At 40.4% G+C, this 22,491-nt stretch overlaps 1 protein-coding gene across 4 annotated transcripts in view; it reads left to right on the forward strand.

Annotated features, from left to right (window-relative positions):
• Positions 1-22,491, forward strand: part of pcdh11 (protocadherin 11) — a 232,684-nt gene that overhangs the window by 60,758 nt on the left and 149,435 nt on the right. For 2 of the 4 annotated variants that reach the window (XM_088379239.1, XM_088379247.1), the window contains one exon: positions 14,152-14,306. The exons of 1 other annotated variant lie outside the window; for it this stretch is intronic. In XM_088379239.1, the coding sequence (XP_088235365.1) occupies positions 14,246-14,306 (61 nt within the window). In that variant the 5' untranslated portion in view covers positions 14,152-14,245. Of the gene's footprint in view, positions 1-14,151; positions 14,307-17,742; positions 17,831-22,491 lie in introns of those variants that run through there. One more of the 4 variants, XM_088379262.1, reaches the window with a different exon arrangement.

The raw sequence follows: 22,491 nt of genomic DNA on the forward strand, positions 1-22,491 counted from the left end.
CTGACACACAACTCTCACCTTGCTGACTGTCACCTTTAAATTCACAAGAGCTGTTAATTTTCTAATTATTTCTTTAATTAGACCTTCTGAGGAAATCATCAATCATTTGGTTTTCATCTTCTTAAGGATGACACTAAGACATTATGCCAATCTGATTTCACTTCCTCTTACTCATATTTCTTTACTTTAAAAAGTGAGTTCTTTCATTGTTTTCTGTCTCTCACCGAAGGATTTAATTTGGCTTTATCAATTCAGATTAGAGATAACCCTTGCCAACCAGCAGTCAACCATAACTAATCCATCCTAATTAAACCATTTTATTAAAAAAAAAGCCAACTTGTCAACCTGCAAACATTTCAGGCCTGTAACTCAAAGAGCAACAATAATATAATAATTCAATTTGAATTTCATAGTTGCATTTACGACATTAACCGTGTCACAGGATTACAAGCCACCTCTTGTAAATGTGCTCAAATTCTTGTGAAGGAGTTGGGGTATTGACCTTGTCTTAAATTTTATATGCATAGATAGTGAATTTATTAACTGCAAACAACTCATCTTCCCTATAAATCTGTTTTTAAGTATTTTTGCGAGTTAAAATATGAAGCAATAAACCCAGAAATAGCCGTAACCCGCAAAGCTGTAATATTTAACATTTTTCTCCTGTTTGATTGAAAAATAAATAAATGGAAGCTCAATTTAACAGAGATCATCTGCTGATTCAGACTAATAAAAGATCTAAGCTTCAACTAAAATCTATATAAGCATATGTATTATTCACATTGAGTCTGAGCACAGAAGTTCTGCTTGTAGTCTGATACTTTTGGTTGTACAAGCAGTACTTGAGCCCTTCAAAACGAGTTATAGTTCACTGCAAGTGCTAATCAGGCACATCTCTGACAACATGGTGCTGTGGAAGGGTATTTTCCGCAGCCTAACACCCCATGCCATATGACGAAATTGTCCAGAAACGGTTCCTTGGTCATGGAACTAAATTCATCTTAATGCAATAGACTGTCCAGTCACAAGATTAGAGTCCAATGAAGCATCTGTAGCATGAGATTGAACAGTGATCCAAGGCCAGGCAACTTTGTGTCCAAGAAACACCCCAGTCAATAATGTTCTTCTGTGTGAAAGTGGGAAGAGTGTCTGACAAGGGAAGGCTGACTATGAAAGAGTCCTGGTCACTGGCGGGCCGCAGGCGGGACTGAGTGTCTGGGGGGGCAGTGAGGCCCGAGGCGTCGAGGCTGGCAGCACAGCTGCAGAGAGGGGGGAGTGACTTCTCTCTCTCACGCCGTCTGGTCCGGATTCGCCGGTGCACGCATGCCACCAGGTTCAAGGGTCCTGAGGTGGTCCTAGGAGACCATCTCATCCTTTATGTGATCCGCCAACCCGTGAAGAAATGCACCCATTAGGGCAGCGATGTTCCAGTTGCTCCGACCGGCCACGGTCTGAAACTGGATTGCGAAGCCCGGCACTGACCTGTTACCCTAGCAAAGAGCCACCACCTCCTGTGATGCGTACTCGCTGGCGGATCCTAGGACGTGAACCAGTTCGCGAGCGAAAGCGTCGAACGACCGGTCATACTCTGCCGTGCCCCAGAGTCATGCTCGTCCCATCAGGTGAGTGATCGCGTAGCCCACCTTGGCTCGCTTTGTGGCAAAAATCTGTGGCTGGAGGTCAAAAAGAATTCAGCAAAAGGGTCAGGCATGCCATGGGTCACCAACATATCGCTCCGGGTTTCCAATCTTGGGCTCTAGAGCGTCTGGCACTGAGATTGGGGAGGCTGACTGCCGTACATCGGGTTCAACAGGAAGTCGTACTGACTGGGAGGAAGCAGCCAGAGGAGCAAGGTCTTTGAGTGTCCAGCTCCTGATGTTGTTGCTGGAGCTGGTGTTGCAGACGTTGTTGCTGGATGGTCCGAGTGTGACAGGCGGACCAGGGCAAACGATCCGTGTACTGGTCGTATTGTGGTCAGTTCGTTCTATAAGGGACGAGGCAGGGCAACCAAATGTGACAGGAACTCTTTATTTGGGAAAGGGAAGAGGGGAAGTAGAAGGCGAGATTGCTGGCTTGGCTGGTGTAGCTGGGCAGCTGAGCAGGGACCAGCAGATGACAGACTGAACTGCATTCAACTGGCAGGTAACAGAAACCAGCAGCAGAGCAAGTGCACAAGTCAGCACGACGCAGCACATAATCGTGGTAGCGGACAAGCAGGAGGATGGGACGGGTGGCCTTCAGAACGTCATCAAGGATGGGTAGGTGGCCAGGATGGGCGGCGATTGGGGCGAGTCGGGTCAGTGTACGGACAAGGTTGCCAACAGGAGTTAGTCGGGGAGAGAACAGTGAACAGCACAGAGGTGGAATCACGGGCAGGACAACAGGACGAACTGACAATGTGTAACTGGGAGTCCAGGGATTAAATAGCGGCGTTTACAAGGGGGGGAACAGAACTGGTGATTATGTGGGCGTGGCTGAGAATGACAATGTCAAGGAAAGTTAGGAAAGCAGGTGGCGCAGGCATGTGACAGGTAGACCCGAATGTAAAAAGCAATCAAAGTGAGTCTGCCACAGCCTGAAAAGATGTGTCTGTGAAAAAAAATGAGTTTCACACCCCTAAAAATGGAGCCCACACCATACCACACGACTCTAGGCAGTAGTTTTATGAATAATTATTCTCCATGTGAACCTCAAAATACACCAGATCAATGCATTTCAAGGTTGGGGGGGGGGGAATATCAGGTGGTATACGGAAAAAAAAACATTTTATCCCATCAAAGTTATGCAACAGGATTGGCTAATTGTTATTATTTCATCATATCCATAATTAGGTCAAATCACTTCATAATTTTACTTTCGGAGCCTTAAACCTTCTCCTTAAACAGATGATGCAACATTTATCTTTCGTTCAATAGTTGGGAAATTCATCTCTTGGGAGGTTTGGGACCCTCTTGACATGTTGTTTCCTCTTCATTACCCAACCAGCTGTTGTTCCTAATGAGCCTACAGGCAATCTCTCACTCTCCAACTGTAGCTACTATATCTCTTCTGCAACTGGTGAAATATTGCCTGCCCGCAGAGTCGGGGCCGGCCCCTCATAATTGATGTTCATTGTCAACACCAGTTTTGCTGTTTCCGATTTAACTTCCTTTGGGGTACAAGTTAACACATATGCCGGTTGTTGGTTTGATTCCATCTCCGGCCTTCCTGTGTGGAGTTTGCTTGTTCTCCCTGTGCCCGCATGGTGTTGCTCTCGGAACTCCGGTTTCCTCCCACATTCCAAAAACATGCATGGTAAGCCGAATGAGCGGTCCAAATTGCCCGTAAGTGTGTGAGCATGTATGGTTATTCGTCCATGTGTGCCCTGCAATTGACTGGCGACCAGTTCTCGGTGTCCCCCAACTACCTGCCCGAAGTTAGCGGAAATAGGCTCCAGCACGCTTGCGACCCTTCTGAGGAACAGTGGTTCAAAAGATGGATGGATAAGTAATTATTATTATTGTTATTATTATTATTATTATTAGTAGTAGTAGTAGTAGTCGCAAGTACTGGTAAAAGTGGTTATTATTATTATTGTTAAAACTCACTGATGTGTAGGCATTTTCCAAAGTCTTTTTTTTTTTTTTTTTTTTTACGAGCACTTAAGATCAATACTCAAACATGAATGTTACCTACAAGTTCAGTATGGGAATTATGATCACCTGAGCAGTTTCTCTCCCTGACAGGTGCTGCAGGTGTAGATTAGCTCAGACTCAAACAACGGCATCATGAATCCTCATCGACAACATATGCTCTGACGGCAACTGAGTGAAACTGCTATCCGTGTGCCAGAGGAGAATTACTCCCCTGATGTATCACATTAATATGTGATAAACAACCTTGCATTGCCAGATTACAATAAATAATTCACTGCCCGTCAGACGATGTGATATGTGCCTTCACAGATTATTTACAACCTGGAAATTATTCTTTTAATCTTGAACAGAAAGATGCCAAGGTGAACTGTGCGTAAATAATGCATGGTTAAAGTTTATACCTGTCATAGAATCATGTTTTTTTCCAGGCTTTTTTCTTTGGTCCACAGGTAATGAAAAGTCACACATATTTTAATAAGAAATGTTAATTGTTGGCTAATCTACCATGAATAGCCTTGCTTGTAATTGGTGTGACCTGTCTCTGGTACCATACCATTGGTATAGAAAACACATTTGTTCCTTTTTTTAAGTAAAGTTGGCTAGTTGACTTACGTATAAACATACATAGACAGGCATGATTGGTGGTGAGATAGGGTCGATGGAGAATGCCGTTCAACATTTTGTCTCTGCTGAACTGACAACAAACTGGAGAACAACTGCTGTTTCGCAGTAGTATATTATCATGAAGCGCTACTGCAGACACAATGACACAGTTTGTATTGAATTTCAAACAAGTTCCTGCTGTGTGATTAAGAAACTACTCAAATTAGCTGTGTCAGACTGAGCATATACTTTGTGACTGAAATTTGTTTTTCTAATGATTTTACAATTCAAACTATTCATCAGCATAATGTATAAACATGAATGTTGGGGTGGTTTGTGAAAAAAGTGATAGGACTGGTGTCACAAAAATCTGTTTCAAACTGAAACTATGGGTTGTTCCCTGTAATCGCCTTTTACTTTCGAGCTCTCTGAAGTCATTGAACTTTTTCCAAATGCTTTTAAATACATATCCTCTGTGTCTTGCTGTCATGCAACGATCAGTGAGTGATGATGAGACCAATGAGACCAGTCATTACCTCTGATGAAACAGCTCTTTGAGTACCACCCGCAGACTAAACACCAGAGCTTTCAGTGGAAGAGTTTGAAATCATCCAGGCTGAAGAAAGCAAGGCAGTCAAGACGAAATTTAGTCATGTTGATTGCATACTTCGATGTGAAGGCTATTGTCCACCGCAGGATCTTGCCGCAGGGCCAGATGATCAACCAGGACATCTACAAAGAGATTGGGCAGCGTTTGCGTTCTTCAGTGTGCAAGAAGAATTCAGAGTTGTGGCAGAACAACTGGTAGCTGCCGTCACCACGATAATACATCTGCTCACAATGACCTCAACAGTAACCGCCTTACTGATGTTATCTTATTTGTGTTATGGATAGCTAGGATCATTTTTGATTCGGAAAGGGGAAAGTTCCCGGAAGCACCTTATCCACACAGTCAAAGAGCGTGGACGGACAGAGTAGTAGAAAAAAGCGGCTGCTTTATGCTCTCTTCCATCCAGTTCGCATACCATGAAAATTACTTAATCCACTTGATATTGTGATCTCCTTATTCTCTTTTAATAAAATGTCCACAGACTTTGATGTGTGTGGAGCAAACGGACCTCTTCTGCTGTCAAACAACATGCCTGACCTAAAGTAACGTAACAAAGGACCCCCTTTGGCTACCTAAAAACATGTCTTTCTAAAAAAACAAGACTTTCGAAACAACGCACTTTCGGGGTTAACGCGATTCCCAAATTCTGGACCCCAAAGTCTGCGTAAAATTGAGATTTAGGTGTATTATGTGTTGTGGTTTAACAAATGTTTCACAAAGTTAGTTGTGTTGCCACAACACCTTAGCATTTTTTGTTCCCCACAAAAACCTTGGATGTTTGCAAAGTCCAAATAGCTCCACACATGACCCTGTTTACAGTGCCATTGTGTCTCCATCTGAGACGCACTGAGCAGCTTGGCATGCATTACAGACTTATCCAAGCGGAGGAAAAAGTACTTCCGACCAACTGCGTATCATTTAGGAAAAATCTTACCTTTCACTGTGTTTCTGTTAATGTTGTCCAAGTGTTACCTCAAATGACTGAAGTACCAAAAGAATTTAGATTTTGATTTGAGGTAACTGCTTTTAGAGCATAAAGATCTGGTGTGGTATCAATATTTCAGTGTCAATCTGTACATTGCTCTCGACAAGGCTGGTGTGGCAAAGGCTAATGTGCTGAACAAGGGTGGAGAAGTGTTGAGATTTCAGATCATTAAAAAATTATAGGGTTGAGGGGGCTCACCTGTGTTAAACCTTGTGAGGCAGCTCACACGATGGATCAGATTTTAGAATCATAAATTCATTTTGCGGTTTGTTATATTTGCAGCTGGACATATCACCATTTTTAGGTGATATGAGTGATCGGAAGCGCGTTGTGGGCATACTCCACTCATGGGATCTATTGAGCCCAACCTCATTGATTGCTGGACGACATACAGCGGAGGGACTTACCCAGCTCCTGGTTGAGCTGCGCCACCTGCCCATTGGACTGGGAGTGAAACCCCGACGTAAGGCTTGCCGTGGCCCCCAGGAACCGACAAGACTCGGCCCAGACGGTTGAGGTGAACTGCAGGCCTTGGTCGAAAACGATGTCCCGCAGGAGCCCATGGTATTGAAACACCTCCCGGAGCAGAATCTGAGCGGTTTGTTTGGCTGTGGGCAGCTTCAGTAGTGGGATGAAATGCCCCATCTTGCTGAATCTGTCCACCACGATGAGGACCACCGTGTTCCCCTCAAACGGAGGAAGACCTGTGAAAAAGTCAATTGATAAACGAGACCAAGGGTGGTGAGGCATGGGCAAGGGTTGGAGTAGGCTGGCTGGCGGCCGATTAGATGTCTTATTCCTATTGCAGATAGGACACACCCGTATGTAGTCTAGGATGTCTTCCCTCCCTGACCCTCCCTGTGTGGAGTTTGCATGTTCTCCCTGTGCCCGCGTGGGTTTTTCCGGGCACTCCAGTTTCCTCCCACATCCCAAAAGCATGCTTGGTAGGCCAATTGAGCACTCCAAATTACCCCTAGGTGTGAGTGCGAGTGCGGATAGTTGTTCATCTCTGTGTGCAATGCGATCAGCTGGCAACCGGTTCAGGGTGTCCCCCGCCTGCTGCCCGATGACTGCTGGGATAGGCTCTAGTACGCCTGCGACCCCCGTGGGGACAAGCGGTCTAGAAAATGGATGGATGGATGGATGGATGGATGGATGGATGGATGGATGGATGGATACACACACACACACACACACACACACACACACACACATATATATGTGTGTATATATATATATATATATATATATATATATATATATATATATATATATATATATATATATATATATATATATATATATATATATATAAAGTGTGCATATATAGAGTATGAAAAACGGTTTATTTGACCTCTTTTACATTTAAATTCTCTTATCATTTAGCAGCTCAACAGACATGTATAATGGGAGCTAAAGTGCAAACAGCCTTGCACCAGACCCTCGAGCTACTCATATCATCAGCCATGAATCTGTAAAGCAAAGCACCTCTGTTGTTTAGTCCCTTAGAGCAACTGTGTATTCGGTGTAGGAAACATTGCAGCAATGTTTCACGCTGTTCAGATGGAGAGATTTGTGTGTTAATGCCTGAAGCTTGTAGTTGTGCTTCATCAGCCACTGTCTATGCACCTATGGACATTGTCAATGTTATAATTTTTGTTTTTCAAATACAGTATATAAGCATTTACTGTGTGTGTGCGTGTGTGTGTGTGTGTGTGTGTGTTCCTCCTCCTGGTGTTGTTGTCTTAATCACGTTAAACAGATTACACTGGTCAACAGAAAATATCAATCAGAGATGGTTTTATCCCTCCCTAGATTTATTAGATTTCTTTATCTCTGGAAAATCATGTTTTTGAGAAATTCATTTTTTGTTTTTGTTTTTAAGTTTGACCTATAAAACCTTGCATAATACAGATTTTACGATGTGATAGCTATAACATTCCAGACAAAAAAAAATATCTGTATCTAAACCTAGTCCTTAAAGGAATCGTGCACCAAACTGACCAAACTTTCAAACCCACAAACCTATGTACTGTCACTTTCTGTTGATAGAAAGTGGCAAAATGTTTTTTAAGGTTTAAATGTACATGTAAATTAATGAAATTATCAAATTATTTACAAATTAATTAACCTTTTACTACTGAAAATAGCACTGTAATTCATAAATCTTACTCACTGTGTGACTTCACTACATATATATTTTATGCATCATCCTCGTGAAGGTCGTGGGCGTGCTGGAGCCTATCCCAGCTTACTTTAGGCAGCAGGCAGGAGACACCTTGAACTGGTCGCCAGCTAATCGTAGACATAGACAATAGACATAGTCACATAGACAAACAACCATTCACACTCACGATCACCTCTACGGGCAATTTGGAGTGGTCAGTCGGCCTACCACGCATGTTTTTGGAATGTGAGAGGAAATCAAAGTACCCAGAGGAAACCCACGCAATCATGGTGGGAACATGCAAACTCCACACAGGAAGGCCGAAGCCAGACTCGAACCGGTGCTAACCATTAACCAAGTGACTACCATTAGGATAACAGAAGTGCATAATACAATCAAGTAAATACAGATAGTGAGAAAATAACCACAAATTATGAATGACAAAATATTATATCATATAATCTGCAAGGTACAGTCTGAGCCTAAAAGAGACCAAATTGGGTTATTGGGCTGCATTTCGTATTATAAACCCAATGTTTCACATCCTCCCCTGAGCTGACATGATTACAATTAGGCAAACCAGCCTTTGATACTTATTCATTAACTGCTGACATGAAACACTGATTCCCTTTGACAATTTTAATTACGCCTCACGTATTTTAATGCTTTTCTAAATGACATACAGTCCCATAACGCAAACACAGGAAATCTTTACAAGGAAATCAAATTTCTGTTTGGAATGAGCCAATATTGAAGGAATTAACAGTGCATCATACTGTCAAGCAGCATGCAATTTTAATATCACCATTAATATTTTTACTGCTAATATTTCTTTGCTGCATGTCCTCAAATCATCATTTGCATCTACAGGGGGTGCTGGGGCGCTCAGGCCTGATATGGACATAAGGATTTTTTGTCTGATGGTTTTGTCTGTGATTGATACCACACATCAAGATAGAAAGGTGTTCATTGAACAGTGTTGGTTGCATTGTTTGTGGTCTACTCCAAGAATGTCAACATAAAATGCCACATTCACAAAAATGGGAGCGTTACACACACACACACAGAAAAAAAACATTGGGTAGGACATAGTTTGATTTTACTCTTTGTTAGTCAGACAGGGCACTTCTTTGATTGGTGATATTTCATTCACATCACAGTCCACACAGTCAAATGGCTCAATAGCCGTCACCTTTTATGCACCAACTCATTTCGGACCCTATGATCGAGGAGAAATCCACTCAACAGACTTAAGAACAAAACATAATCTTATAGGATAATGTTACGAGACGAGATTATTGGGCGTTTTCTATCCTTGGTGGGTGGGGAAGGAGCAAAATCAGGACAAAAACAGCCCGATTGCCTTTATGTTTTTACCACACCAGTGGTAAGACATCTGTGGTCAGTTGTGCCTCCATTTTTAGTATTGGACTCAGAGGTTGTTTTTTGTTTGATCAAAGTTGTGACCTAGCAAGGTCATTTTTCTCTTCTTTTTTTATATAGGACGCAAATGATTATATCTCTGGGGGCTAAATTTGACAGATTGCACAAGGACTGAAACATATAATAATAACAATCTCAGTTCAGCAATAAAACTTGGGTTTGAAGACGGTATTTTACAGTGTGGCAAGACTTAAACACAAAAAGAAAGTCAGTTTCTCCACCTGCACTTCAACCAATGTTAAATCTATTGTCTTTGGTACAAATGGTATCATTTCCCAGTTTGGGTTTGGAGGCATTTAAATATGATCCACCTTCATAATCAGGATATCTTTCCATGGGTTAAAAAGTATGTCCCTGTCTACTGGATTGTTTTGTCGTTTGAGGACATTTGAGGTCATTCACTTGCGTCCAGATTTCATTTTTAATCACACAATTTTATGATGGATCCGTGATCAATGCAACGTGCATAATGCTGCAAAAGTTGATATTCTCGCTCATGGTCTCTGTCAGGATAGAAAGGCTGATGGCAACACGCAATGCAATCTTCAAATACAAATACAGCTTAATCCGCTAAGCTGATGATTGGTGTGGGAGCACAGTATGTAAGCAAATGACTTGGAGGAGGAGGGGAGAGGTGAGGCCCCACTAATTTTAAAATCACGCTTTCCCTTTGCACCTTGTTGTGTTGAAGTACAACAAATGCAGGTTGTCCCATGTGAAAGCTTCTCACTTGGACCAATCTAACATATACACAAACTGTCTTTTGGCTGAAACCATTTCATCATCTTTTGTGGTGTCTGGATCGGAAAGTAATTACACCATCAAATATAAGCACAGACACATTTTTATTCTAAACTTCTTTAGCCTCAAATAAACATGGTGGAGACACTATTAAGACAGTGAAGTACAATTATAACAAACTACTCCGTAAAATGCTTTGGAGTGTATTGAACATCCATATCTGATCACTACAAATGTACACTTTTCTTTTTATCTGTCAGGCCCTTCCCCAACGGAGACATACTGTATGTGGTAGGAAAAGACTTGGGAATGTTAGCTAATGTTTTAAACATGAAACCGCTATAATAAACATCAGCATCTACACCGTGATAAGTAGGTTAAACAAGAATAGGAATACATCCTTGGCGGTATGCCATTGTTGTTAAATACTTAATGGCACTGTCAGTATCTTCAAGCAGCACCTGTCCCGTTGTTTTGTTAGTCTGATTTGAGTGTGGCAGACCTGTTGGGAAACATGGTTACTATGTTAAGACAAGTCTGTGTAAACACTCTACAGAAACATTATATATTGTAAATATATTGACGAGTAAGTAAACACATATTTACTGTATATAATTGACAAACTACTGCATGCAAGATACATTTTTTTAGATTGTTTACAGTGGTACAGAATTAAAATATCGCTCATTAGATTGAATTCTAATCCAGGATACGGACACATTGTTATTGATACAGCTTTCTCCACTACAAACTGACAGACTGTACTCTGTAAATGGAAATCCTAATTTCTACCAAGCTGTATGGGTTGTCTTAGTTTTACATGGTAGGGGTTTCCATTGTTAAGGCTCCCAAAATATCCCACCCAAACTGTCCCACTTTTCTTTCCCCTCATCACCCCGACATGCTTGTGGGCTTTGGATCTAGACATGCTGCTGTCTGATAATTGTCTGCATTCTTCCATGCGGTAAAATAAATTCTATAGAAAGAGAGAAAAGTTTACAATTTTTGCTGTTGCTCACAACTCTAAAAGTGAAATTGTGATTTTTATTTACAGGTGCTATGAGCACACTTGCTTCATAAATTGGTAAATTGATGTATTGCTGGTATGCTGTATTTTTTCACACTTACGTAGCTGCCATCCTGCTACATATCTTGTGATTCAAACGTAGTTTGATCTGGGTTTACCAGATCCAAACCCTACCATCTTGTTCTTTCCTCTCACTTTAATCCTATACAGGGGTCACCACAGTACACCGTCCTCTTCCATTTTGACTATTCTTTGCATCTTTGCTCTTACCTCAATCGCCTGCAAGTCTTACCCCATCACATCCATAAATTTGTTTTTCGGTCTTTCTCTTTTTCACTTTGACTCCTACCCGGCAGCCCCTTGTCTAACATTCTTCTACCAATTCATTCACTTCTCCTGCTATGCACATGTCCAAACTATCTCGATCTGGCCTCTCTAAGTTTGTCTTCAATTCTTCCAGTATGAGTTGTCACTCTGTAGAAAGGTGAACAGAAAGGAAATGTACTTCTTGGTCACAGTTGCTTCCGTTAGACAAATCATAACTGCACTTGTATATACTACCCTCAAGTGTTGTTGATGACATTTCTCGACATTATTTCCGTTCCCCTGAAATAACAAGCTCTTGCATGACAGTGACAAAGGAGAGAATGTCCATAGGAGAAGACAACGGTAGAAAATAGACTAGAACAAGGTTGCTGGATCTGATCAATGTGAAGGATCTGAAGGTTTGTGCCCATCTGCTGACTAGTATCCCGCCACTGGCTGTTCAGGGTGTAGTCAGCTTTTCGAGTATAGTCAGCTGACTCTGACTTCAAAGTGTTTAATTGACCGAACATGCATGGTTTTGGAATGTGACAGGAAAGCAGAGTATCCGCAAAAAAAGCCCACACAGGCACAGAAAAAAATATGCATTCTTGAGTCAGGATGGCCAGAGCCCAGATTTGAACCCATGACCTCTGAACTAAGAGGCAGAAGTGCTAAACAGTCGTTCACCATGACGGCCAGACCTTCTGTGGAGGAAACTATCATGGATGCTGCTTTGAATGTGTTCCTAATGTCCCTACAGACATGAATGTGAAACAGTTTAAGTGTGGTCCAAGCAAAGATATGAGACAAAAGCTTTAAGACCAGAGACCCTATTAACAGTTAAGTGTTGTTGCCTCACTCTTGAGTAATGAGTATTAATCCAATAATGAACTAATGTCCACCGAGTGCTCTTGGGTCAGAGCGTCAACAGTTTGACTTGTGTCCTGACTGGTGTGAGCCCATCACAAAAAAATGTCCCCAGTTACTGTTACTATGTCTTATGACCAAATTATAACATTCACACCATCAGGGGATTCATTTACATGCAGAGTGCAGGCTATTGTCCATACAGATTATAGGCAGTTTTAATTACACACGCACCTTGGATACCCACTGAGAGCAGAGCATGGGGCATTGTTGCTACCGTTGGTATAAACTAATTACCTGAGTAGTAATTTCTACCTGTGGTGGCCCAATTCCCAATTATGAAAGACACAGCTGCTTGTATCAGCTTATATCACATTTTTAATCTCCTATGAATTGGTCGGCATCCAGCTGCATCCACAGTGCCATGCAATATACCCAGCCCAGTATGATACAAGTTGGAGAAAGTTAAAGGCAAATTCACACATCATTCATCCGCAATGTTTCTCAAATTACTTTGAAAAGTAATAACTTGTAGTTATTACTTTTAGTTATTGTAGTAACTCATTTCACACACCCCCACCAAACAAAAAGTAGTTAAATTATTAACCGAGTTAGTCATGAATTTATTTAGTTAACAGGGAAGTAATTATTGGATTATTTTTTATGAAAACCCTAATATATCTTTTTGATTTTGGGCTTGCGTTTTATGGCAAAGTTACATACAGTTGATGATCAAACATGTGAACTTTATATTTAATAGACTTTAAATCGGAATTGGTACACATGGTATAGTTATATAATTCTATATTACATATATAAAAACATATATATGTATACAAATCACATATACGTGTGTGTATATATAATATACCCAAATATAGGTATGTACGTATACCCAAATCACTATTTTAATCCAGATCCCCACTTTCAAGGTATTGATTGATTGACACTTTCTGTTGCAAAATCAATCAATTGCAAATAGACTCCACAGGCAGAATCAAATTCCCACTAGGAAATACCTGTCATTTTCCCACTGAAGGGTGTGGAAGTGCTTACCACTCCCCACTGGGGTCTTGTCTATTTTCACTGATATAATTTCCAAGCTAGTAATCACATAATTAAAGCCCATCATCACATTTATTCATCCTCGCAAGTTTCTGACAATCTATAACTGTTTTCCACCCCCACTGCTAAAACTTGTAAAAAAACACGACTAGCCATGACACAGTTTTGTTTGTGTGACACATTTTGCATTTTTCTAGATGTATCTAGATTAGAAATAAAGCGCTTCGTTTCTCTGTCAGCAACGACATCAATAGACCTCGAAATTATTTACTCTGCAAATGCATGAAAAGTCTCAAAAGGCGCTGGCTTTCCAAACAAGACTATAGCCTAATAATTGATGTATAATTCACACATCCGTTCTTAGTAATATACTATCGTTGTGCTTTTTATTAAAACTTAATAAGTCTGTTTCAGTTGTCTGCAGCCACGTTAAGAGTGTCCATGGATTATTTAAGCAGTGTGAGTGAGAAATGTCAAGCCAAGCCTTTCAGCTTCATTCCACATGGTGCATGGTGTCCATTTGATGCTTAGATGTAAAATATTGAAAAAGTTAAAAGGACCCACTGGAACTCCCCAGCAAATCTTTCTCACTGTAAAGTATGCACCTTTATTTCAGAGAGCTCTAGAGACTGAGAAGCAGGCAAGGTGTGAAAAAGCCACCCATCTAACCATCCATTTTTAACACTGCTCTTCCTATGCAAGGTCATGGCGGGTGCAGGAGCCTTTCCCAGCTGACCTCGGGCTATATGCAGAATACACCCTGAACTGGTTTCCAGCCAGTCGTAGGCTAGGGCACATGGAGAGACAAACAACCACATCCACCATCACTGAGCAGGAATGGATCCCACACAAGTCAGGCAAGTGTACCCATTAGCGAATATTAGTGAATATGCAGGTCAAAGTGAAGGAAAATTGGGTCTATTTTTAATGAGTGGAAAGCAAAAGTGATCTGATCATTATCTTTAATGCATCTCTGGTTATGCTCCATGCTTAAAAGACATTCTCCAAACATTTGCATTTGCATACATGACCAGCAAAGTTTTCTTGTGAACAAATTGTAGAGGTGTGTCTATGATGTAATTAATTAAAGGAGAATGTGAAAGAGCACACGTGCGCGCATGCAACCACACAGGCACGCACGCACGCTCACACAAGCACACACACACACACACATGCACACACACACACACGCACACGTGCGCGCGCGCACAACTGTGATGCTTTCTGATCAAATGAGCATGCATGTTTAAAAACTAGAGTGGTTTCACTTCCAGTTTTCTAGCTCAATGTGTCACGATGCTGGCAGCCAGGCATGCTGCCAGCACAAACTCATGAGGGTGTTGTGTTGTTAACAATCAAGCCCTGCATAAGTCCTTTTTTTCCCACAACCAACAATTAAAAGTGAATGTCCCAATGACAGAGTAGGGAGTGATGCCAGAGACTGCACAATCTGTGTGAAGTGGTAATGATCAACAGCCATCCCTTAATCATGCAACTGGAGTGCAGCAACGTGTTCTGATTCAGAAAACAGTCATTCTTTAAGAGTAGTACACAGGCGTCTATGTAATAATACAACAATCTGCATTGCCAATATTCAATGATATTGGCTACCCTCCTGACTGGCAGTGATCCCAACCGATCTTACGACATGACTTTTATTACTAATAAAGCACCTTAGTGACTTTGGATGTTATCAGGTCCGACATGGCCAACATACAGTATGTGCATTCAAAAATTACACCACAGACCAGTTGTTTTGAGCCGGGGTGGGCAGGTATGTGTTCACACTCAGCTCTCAGATATATATGTACAACACAATCATTGAATTGTCAGCTATGCAACAGCAGACCAGTTATGGCTGTAAAGCATCTTGGCAAATCAATTTTATACAAAGTCAAATTGTTGCTGTGAGACACATGCTAATATTGCATTTTAAACGTCATTATTACAATCAATCCAGAGAAAAATTTAACAGGATAATACGAAAGATGAATATCATATATCATGAGGTCCCTTTTTTTGGGGGGGGGCACAATCAACAATGTGATTTGTAAATTCTCAAGTTGGTTTTCCTACTGAGTGTTGTGTCAGGATTATTTAATTGTATAGACAAGAAAACTCATGTGTTCAAGAGAATATTAGAGCCATGCATCTGGATTGTTTATTTTCTGTTCATAACCCGAGTCAGTTCCTAACAATGACAAAGAAGTGGAGATTGTCTGCTGATTAATCTCAAAGGCTCAAAGAGAAAATGGGAGAGATTTATGTCCATCACATAAACCAATTACAAAAGCCAATGAGGACCGATCTAGCAGTTACTTTCAGTATCCAGTGATTTAAGTCTTTGGGGAAGTGATTCCAGCTAGGGGCCTCAGTCTACAACCTGGAGGACAAATACTTTGGTGTCTACAGAAGCATAAAGCCGGACTTTGGGTTAATCTCGCCAGCGGACCAAATTGGATTTCCCTTGGTCAATAGTACCTGAATTGAATGCTACATTGCTTCCCTCGAGAACTGGCATGAATTTGAACTAAATATTACCTCAAATTTACATGTCTGTTTGAATTTCACACGTTTGATAATTATCACAATGCCATTAGAACTTTATGCCAACATTATTATTATTATTAGTTGTAGTAGTAGTGGTGGCGGTGGTGGTAGTAGTAGTAGGAGGAGAAGAAAACATAATTAATCCCTGAGTCTCTCTTTGTAATTTTACTGCAACATAATTTCCATCCTGAAGTCATCTGAACTTATGGGCTCTCCTGTTGTTGCCTTGCCAGACTAGTCCACTGTCAGTGGATTATTCATAGCCTCATTGTTCATCATGAAAGCGACTCAATCTTGTTATCGCTCACACACAAACATCCATTGAACAAAAGACTTGTTCTGAGTCTTTGCCATGGTTCGATCCTAATGGTCTTAGAGCTGCATTAGACGACAGACACAGAAGGAAGATTGGCTTTTCTCCACCCCCACCTCTAAAAATGATTAAGCGTGTGTGACAATCTTGTACATGTGTACACAGCCTGTCTGAACATGACTGATTTTTTTTCCCCATAACTTGTACCTTTTCAGAATCAGAAATGTCTTGTCATAGGTGTAATGTGAACTAAACGGACTTTATGACTGAGATGTTGCGAAATATAGCCAAATACCATACTGTGTAAGGAAACTGTATTCATACGTGATGACCAGCATGTTTGGATACTAGACTTTTACTAAAATAGCCTGAGTGGAAATGAAGTGACACATTAGTGCCGGAGCTGTTTAACGATTTGTCAGAGGAAATTAGAGTGACTGCTCTTTATGGCGGTGGTGCATGGCAAAGTAACTGGAGGAGAATAATTCAGTCTCAATTCATTTTACGCTGAAGGGAGGTCAGGGTTGAATTGCACCATTTGGCTTTGGAAACTAAAGTCCATGCATATCTTGATTGCCTTAACAAAAGCTCAGGGTGGTCTTTATGGGTCCTGTAGGATGGGTGTGGGGAGAGTCCTGCCTGTAATAATCACTGCTGGGTATGATCACTGACAGCTATAACCTTACAGCACTATTAGCACCAGCAGCAACCATCATTTGCTTATTACATTCAACAATGTACAGTAATGGGTGTGCTATTATTGAAGGTTAGGGTGGTTGTTTCCCCGTAGGTGTCGTCTGTGAAAATTATTTAATAAAAGAAAGAACACTCAAATGAAATCAGAAAATAAATGAATGTGAATAATGAAATAATGAATTTTGTAGATGGCAAAAATGTCACTTGATGGTCAAAATTAGAATAAAGTCTCAGTCGTATATACCCTGAATATTCTGTATTCATCAGCAAGAGACATTCTAAAATATTGTAGAAAGCAATTAGATTCCTTGTTTGTTCTGCTTCAACAAATTGTATTCGGAGCATGAACTATCCCAGAGAGGACCAGTGTACCCAATGTTGCCCACAATTAGAGTTCACCTATCACATGGTAACTAACACAGTAATATTGATTGCTTCAGCTTCACTGAAGGTAGCTGTGATTGACATTTAATGAAAGCACAGCAGGGAACAGAAGCATGGAGAAAAAGAGAGGATATACCGTATGCTCTCTCTCTATGAGTTTTAAATAGTAAGATCGTTTTGCTGTTGGTCCCAGGTATTGTTAAATGCAAACTTCACCAGCAAATGTCCCACATCTATAGATGAGAGCAGTGTTTCTAGACCAGAGGTACGCGTACCCCAAGGGGTTCCTGAGCACATTGCAGGGGGTAAGTGGAAACATTTCATATTTTTTTTCTCCCCAGACCTGTGGGATAGCCGCACCAAGACCACAACAGCCATATGTCAAGTCTCTCATTAAAGCTCAGGTGACTGATGAAAAGAAAATCCTTTTTGCTCAAGGTCTGTATGTTCTTGTACTTGTTAACTAAATTAAAAACAGAAAAAAACAATCACATCAACAATCAATTACATATTTAATTTGCTGGTCAATTAATGAAGGGAAGCTCAGTTTTCTTTCCGGCCTAGATCATAAATCTGTTTATCGATTTGTATAAAAATCCTACCCTATGTTCTTTTCAAGAAAATGACCTGGTCGACATCATACATGCTATCTGCAGTGATGTTACCTTAGTTTAGTTGAGTTTATTTGGATATGGTACATTTCAGACAAAGCATTTACATAGTACAATGTTCGGTACACGGGAAAAAGACCCCAAAAGGCACAGGATGAAGAAGAAGCATATAATTGTCTAATCCACCATATTTCGTGAAGTACAACACGGGTGTCTAAATTTATTTTATCTAGAACTGCATATTAACATGAAAAAAAAAATATTACATGCAATAAAAATCAAAATAACATCTCATCATCTATTCCAATGCAGCTGTCAGCTACTCAATCTTAAATTCGTAACACAAATTACTAAATCACCTGGAGACAAATTACTAAATCACCTGGAGCTAAGTATTCAGTGTATTTACAAAAGAATACTTCAGTGATGCCAGTGATGGATGGATCCCAGGGTGGTCTTCCAACCATCAATCCATTTTTTTTTTTTTAAACTGGTTGTAGTTTTGGTCCAATTTTAAATCCAGCTAAACGGAGAAATACCATGAAACAGTCCCATTTTATTCTCTGTCTACCACTGAACTACTGGGTCAAGATGGCGATGGCATGGGGGCATGAATACTTCTAGTGCAAACCACTCCAAGGTCATTAGCTAACCCCTTAGAGGTTGCTTCTACATTAAGTACAGTTAGCGCAGAAGGAAGAGGGTCAGTTATCACTGTACTCATGTTTATACTGCGGCCCGTGATTCGTTTACAGTAGAAGCAATTCTAAAGCTCGAGTTACATTTTCAAGCCGCATTTTCTCACCATTAATCGACCTGCTGTCACAATAAAAACAAGTCTTTTTAGACAAAATATATCCTCAGTAAGGCCAGCATGTTTGAAAAATAATTGTATTTTGTAATTAAAAAATAATATGGATTGACTTCAAAAAGCTTCAAGCAGACTGAAATAGATGCTCTGAAAGATCTGCAGCAAAAATTGCATTACTGTTTCTTTGCTCTATCAGGAAATTGACCTGCTGTCTCAAATTACTGCAGATGATACAGTTGGAGGTGTAATTAAAAAACAATTAGTAAATGTGGCAGGCAAAGAGCACCTTCAACCCCTCCGAAGACACCAACACCCACCTCCTCTAAATGAAGCCATTAAGCATGCTTGATATAACTTTTAGGTCCAGGTGTGTGTAGGCAGAATCCACCAGTCCTACTGCGATGCTAATGAGTTCTGCAACACATTTAAACTCAGTAATAGGTTAGAGAAAAATGATATATGCATCTAATTGAAAACATGGAATAGCAATATTTGTTTAAAAAAAACATTATCACAAATATGTGAACAGAGAATTTCCATTGTAAAATACTTGGCCTTGCAGGGGCGGTTCAATGTCTTGCAAAATGAGCCCCTGTTCACCCCAATAACTGAGCATGGTTATCATTACCACGACGACTCGAGCTGCGCTGGGGCTAAAGCGAGTATAAAGGAAATAATTTACCGGAATAAAGATTCAATTGCATTTTAACTCTTGAAGGCACCTCTTTATTACCAAGCTACCAGATTACACTCATCACTTTGTGTTGTGGATCCTTGCATGGAGTGCGTGGATTGCAGTGGAGTGGACAATCTCGCCTTGAAAATTAAGCCAAAGATTTGAGCATTTGCCACCTAACAAAAGTTATCACTAGTAAGCAAGATGGGAAACGCTCATCTGTGCTGCCCCTTTAGACCTGCCTTTATTTTGGTGACATAATTGTGACTCTGGAGAGGATAAGCGGCATAGAAGATGGATGATAATACTTTCGCGTCATCGTTAATCAAACTCCGATCATTGCTTGGAGCCTTGCTGCTTCATATAACTGTCAAGTGCCTCACCCCTTTGTAATGTTTTGTAGCGTTTCGCCCTTTAACATGTAAAATGCATGTTCTATAGCAGTAGTCCCCAACCTTTTTAGCACCACGGACAGTTGTTTGATGATGTCACGATTTTTGCGAAGAAAACTTATAAAAGCAATTCTAGAAAATATAAAATCAAATGTCGAAAGCATCAATAAATCAAATAATCACCGACTGCACATTGTTTATGGACGTTTTCTTCGAAAAAATTTGAACTACAATCCCATTTCTGCAAAACAGACCAACCACAATCCTAAACATTATCGTACTGTGTTTTCAGGCAATCGTATAGCAGAACAACAACGGAAGTGCGTTACCCATAAACACCATCATCCCAACTCAGCCTTCAACCTTTAGTTCCATGAGGGAATTCTGTATGCGAACGCCACAGTATAATAATAATAATAATATAATATAATAATCAACATGAATCCACTGTGTATTCTATGCAACTTTACTTGCAACACCCTCATAACATCATGCCAACAACATAACTTGAGTAATCTTATGTTATGTACATGTCACTGAGGTGTAAAATAATGTAAGTTATTTATTCTTTCTTGTGCGGCCTGGCACTAAATGATCCACAGACCGGTACCGGTCCGCGGTCCGGGGATTGGGGACGACCGTTCTATAGGGTTTAAGTCTAGTCGATTGACTTAGACAGTGTTCCTACTTCTTTCCCTTGATTGACTGACTGTTTGGCTGCTGCCATTGTGTGGTAAATCAAAGCTTAGTTAGCCACTCACTATCAATGGAAGCCACACACACCTTAGGAAAGAAAAAAAAATCCATAATTAGGCTGGAAGACAGAACTGTTATTTCTTGAAACTGTAGCTGTTCTTTTTCTTTTATTGGTAAAAGTTTAACACATTGGCCATCGGCACTTGCTGTTCTGTTTGAAAGGTAACTATGCGATGCTTTTTTGGGGGGTGGGGTGCCGCATTCAGGGTGAAACAGGAAACCGCAACCAGAGTGTCAAGTTAAGATTCACTTCTCATGGACTTTGTATTGAAATCAATTTTTGCTGCTCCAGATGTACATGGCATTTCAAGTGTGGGAGCAATCAAACACGCCTGCTACCCATAGGCATGTTTAACGGTTTGGCACTCACTGTTTGGTCAACCTTGAATGTATGTCTTTCTCCACAATATGTTTACAAATATGTTTCCACAAAATGTTTACCGTTGATAATTGCTAGACTCTGTACCCTAATACACTAAAGAAATTGAAAAACAACCAAAATGTAGTGCACATTGTGCACATTGACATTACAAGCCACAGCAATGTAATGCTTTTTAAGAGGGCATTTTAAGAGGTATTTTGAGGCTCTGTTGAAATCACTTTTCATGTTGCTCCCCATTTTTCATTTCCCAACCTGCGGAAATAAGGAGTAATTTTCATCTATTTTGTCTTCAATTTGTCACTCACTGTCTTTGTAGCCTCATGGTCTGTCGAGGCTACGATCATTTCACTGGTGTTTCACTTAGGGTGGTCTTGTTTATTTACTGGCAGTTCTTTTGAATTAAAAGGTCACGACTTACCTGTCTAGCTATTATATTTTCCATGTGGCCAAAAAGTCATCAGCTATTTCAAATGAAGATGCACTGGGATGTTTGTATATATGCCTATATCTTGAGTGTTCATCAAACTGGTGCTGCCCTGTCTAAAGAAATGAATAAAATAAAATGTGATAGTCGGGAAGATTAAGTTGAGTTAAATTTGTGAACTAAAAAAAAAATAAAAAAATTCGCAACAAACAAATTTTTCATGAGCAGATCAGATCAGTCACAAAGGTAAGCTGTTTTTCTAATGAATTAGATTGAGTTATTTGCTGTATTGATCCAAGTTGTGTTTGTGGTTTACCCTGTCACCTCCAATACATCTCGCTTGTTTTTTGGGATCTTTGGAAACTTGAAATTACTCGCAGGTGGGAATAGGTGGTTGACTCTGAGCAAGGAATCGGATATGTGTTGAGGGAGTCTACATTCTTACTCTGATGGGATCAAGCGCCACTCAGGATGGAGGCGATACAAGATGGATGTTTCCTTATAATTTCCGGCAGTGGATCACTGCCAGAATCAGTTAGGTAGTGTATGATACATTACCTAACTGATGACAGGAAACAAGTACTTTGGTATCCTGCTTCTTCTAGTTTGTCTTTAACTTTTAACCATAGGTGGCACAACCACCACGATGATAAACAAGTTAGTAGATGTCTTCAGGCATAGACTATCATGGTTGGTGCAGTACATCAAACTGGAAAAAATGAGATGTCTTGTCACCACAAGGTATAAGGTAATATAATCAAATAGATTCAAAATATGTTATAAAATCCATCTCTTTCAAATTCAGTTATTGACATTTTCTCTTCAAAAGTTAAACCATATTTGCCATGGCTTCTAATGCTAAACCCTCTGGTAGATTTCAATTTAATTTGCGAGTGAAGAGTCATAAATTCAATTTTTGGCAGGTTTGTTCTGAGCAAGTACGTGTAGTGCATTTGAACTTTACTATGTGTAGGACAAAAAGGGTACCATATGCTAGCCTTTTGCCATCAAAGCAGTGCTTCTTCCCATCTTCATGTGAAATACAGT

This window comes from Syngnathus floridae, chromosome 1, assembly GCF_059516105.1.
Source record: "Syngnathus floridae isolate MCC-2025c chromosome 1, RoL_Sflo_1.0, whole genome shotgun sequence".
Lineage (NCBI taxonomy): Eukaryota > Metazoa > Chordata > Actinopteri > Syngnathiformes > Syngnathidae > Syngnathus > Syngnathus floridae.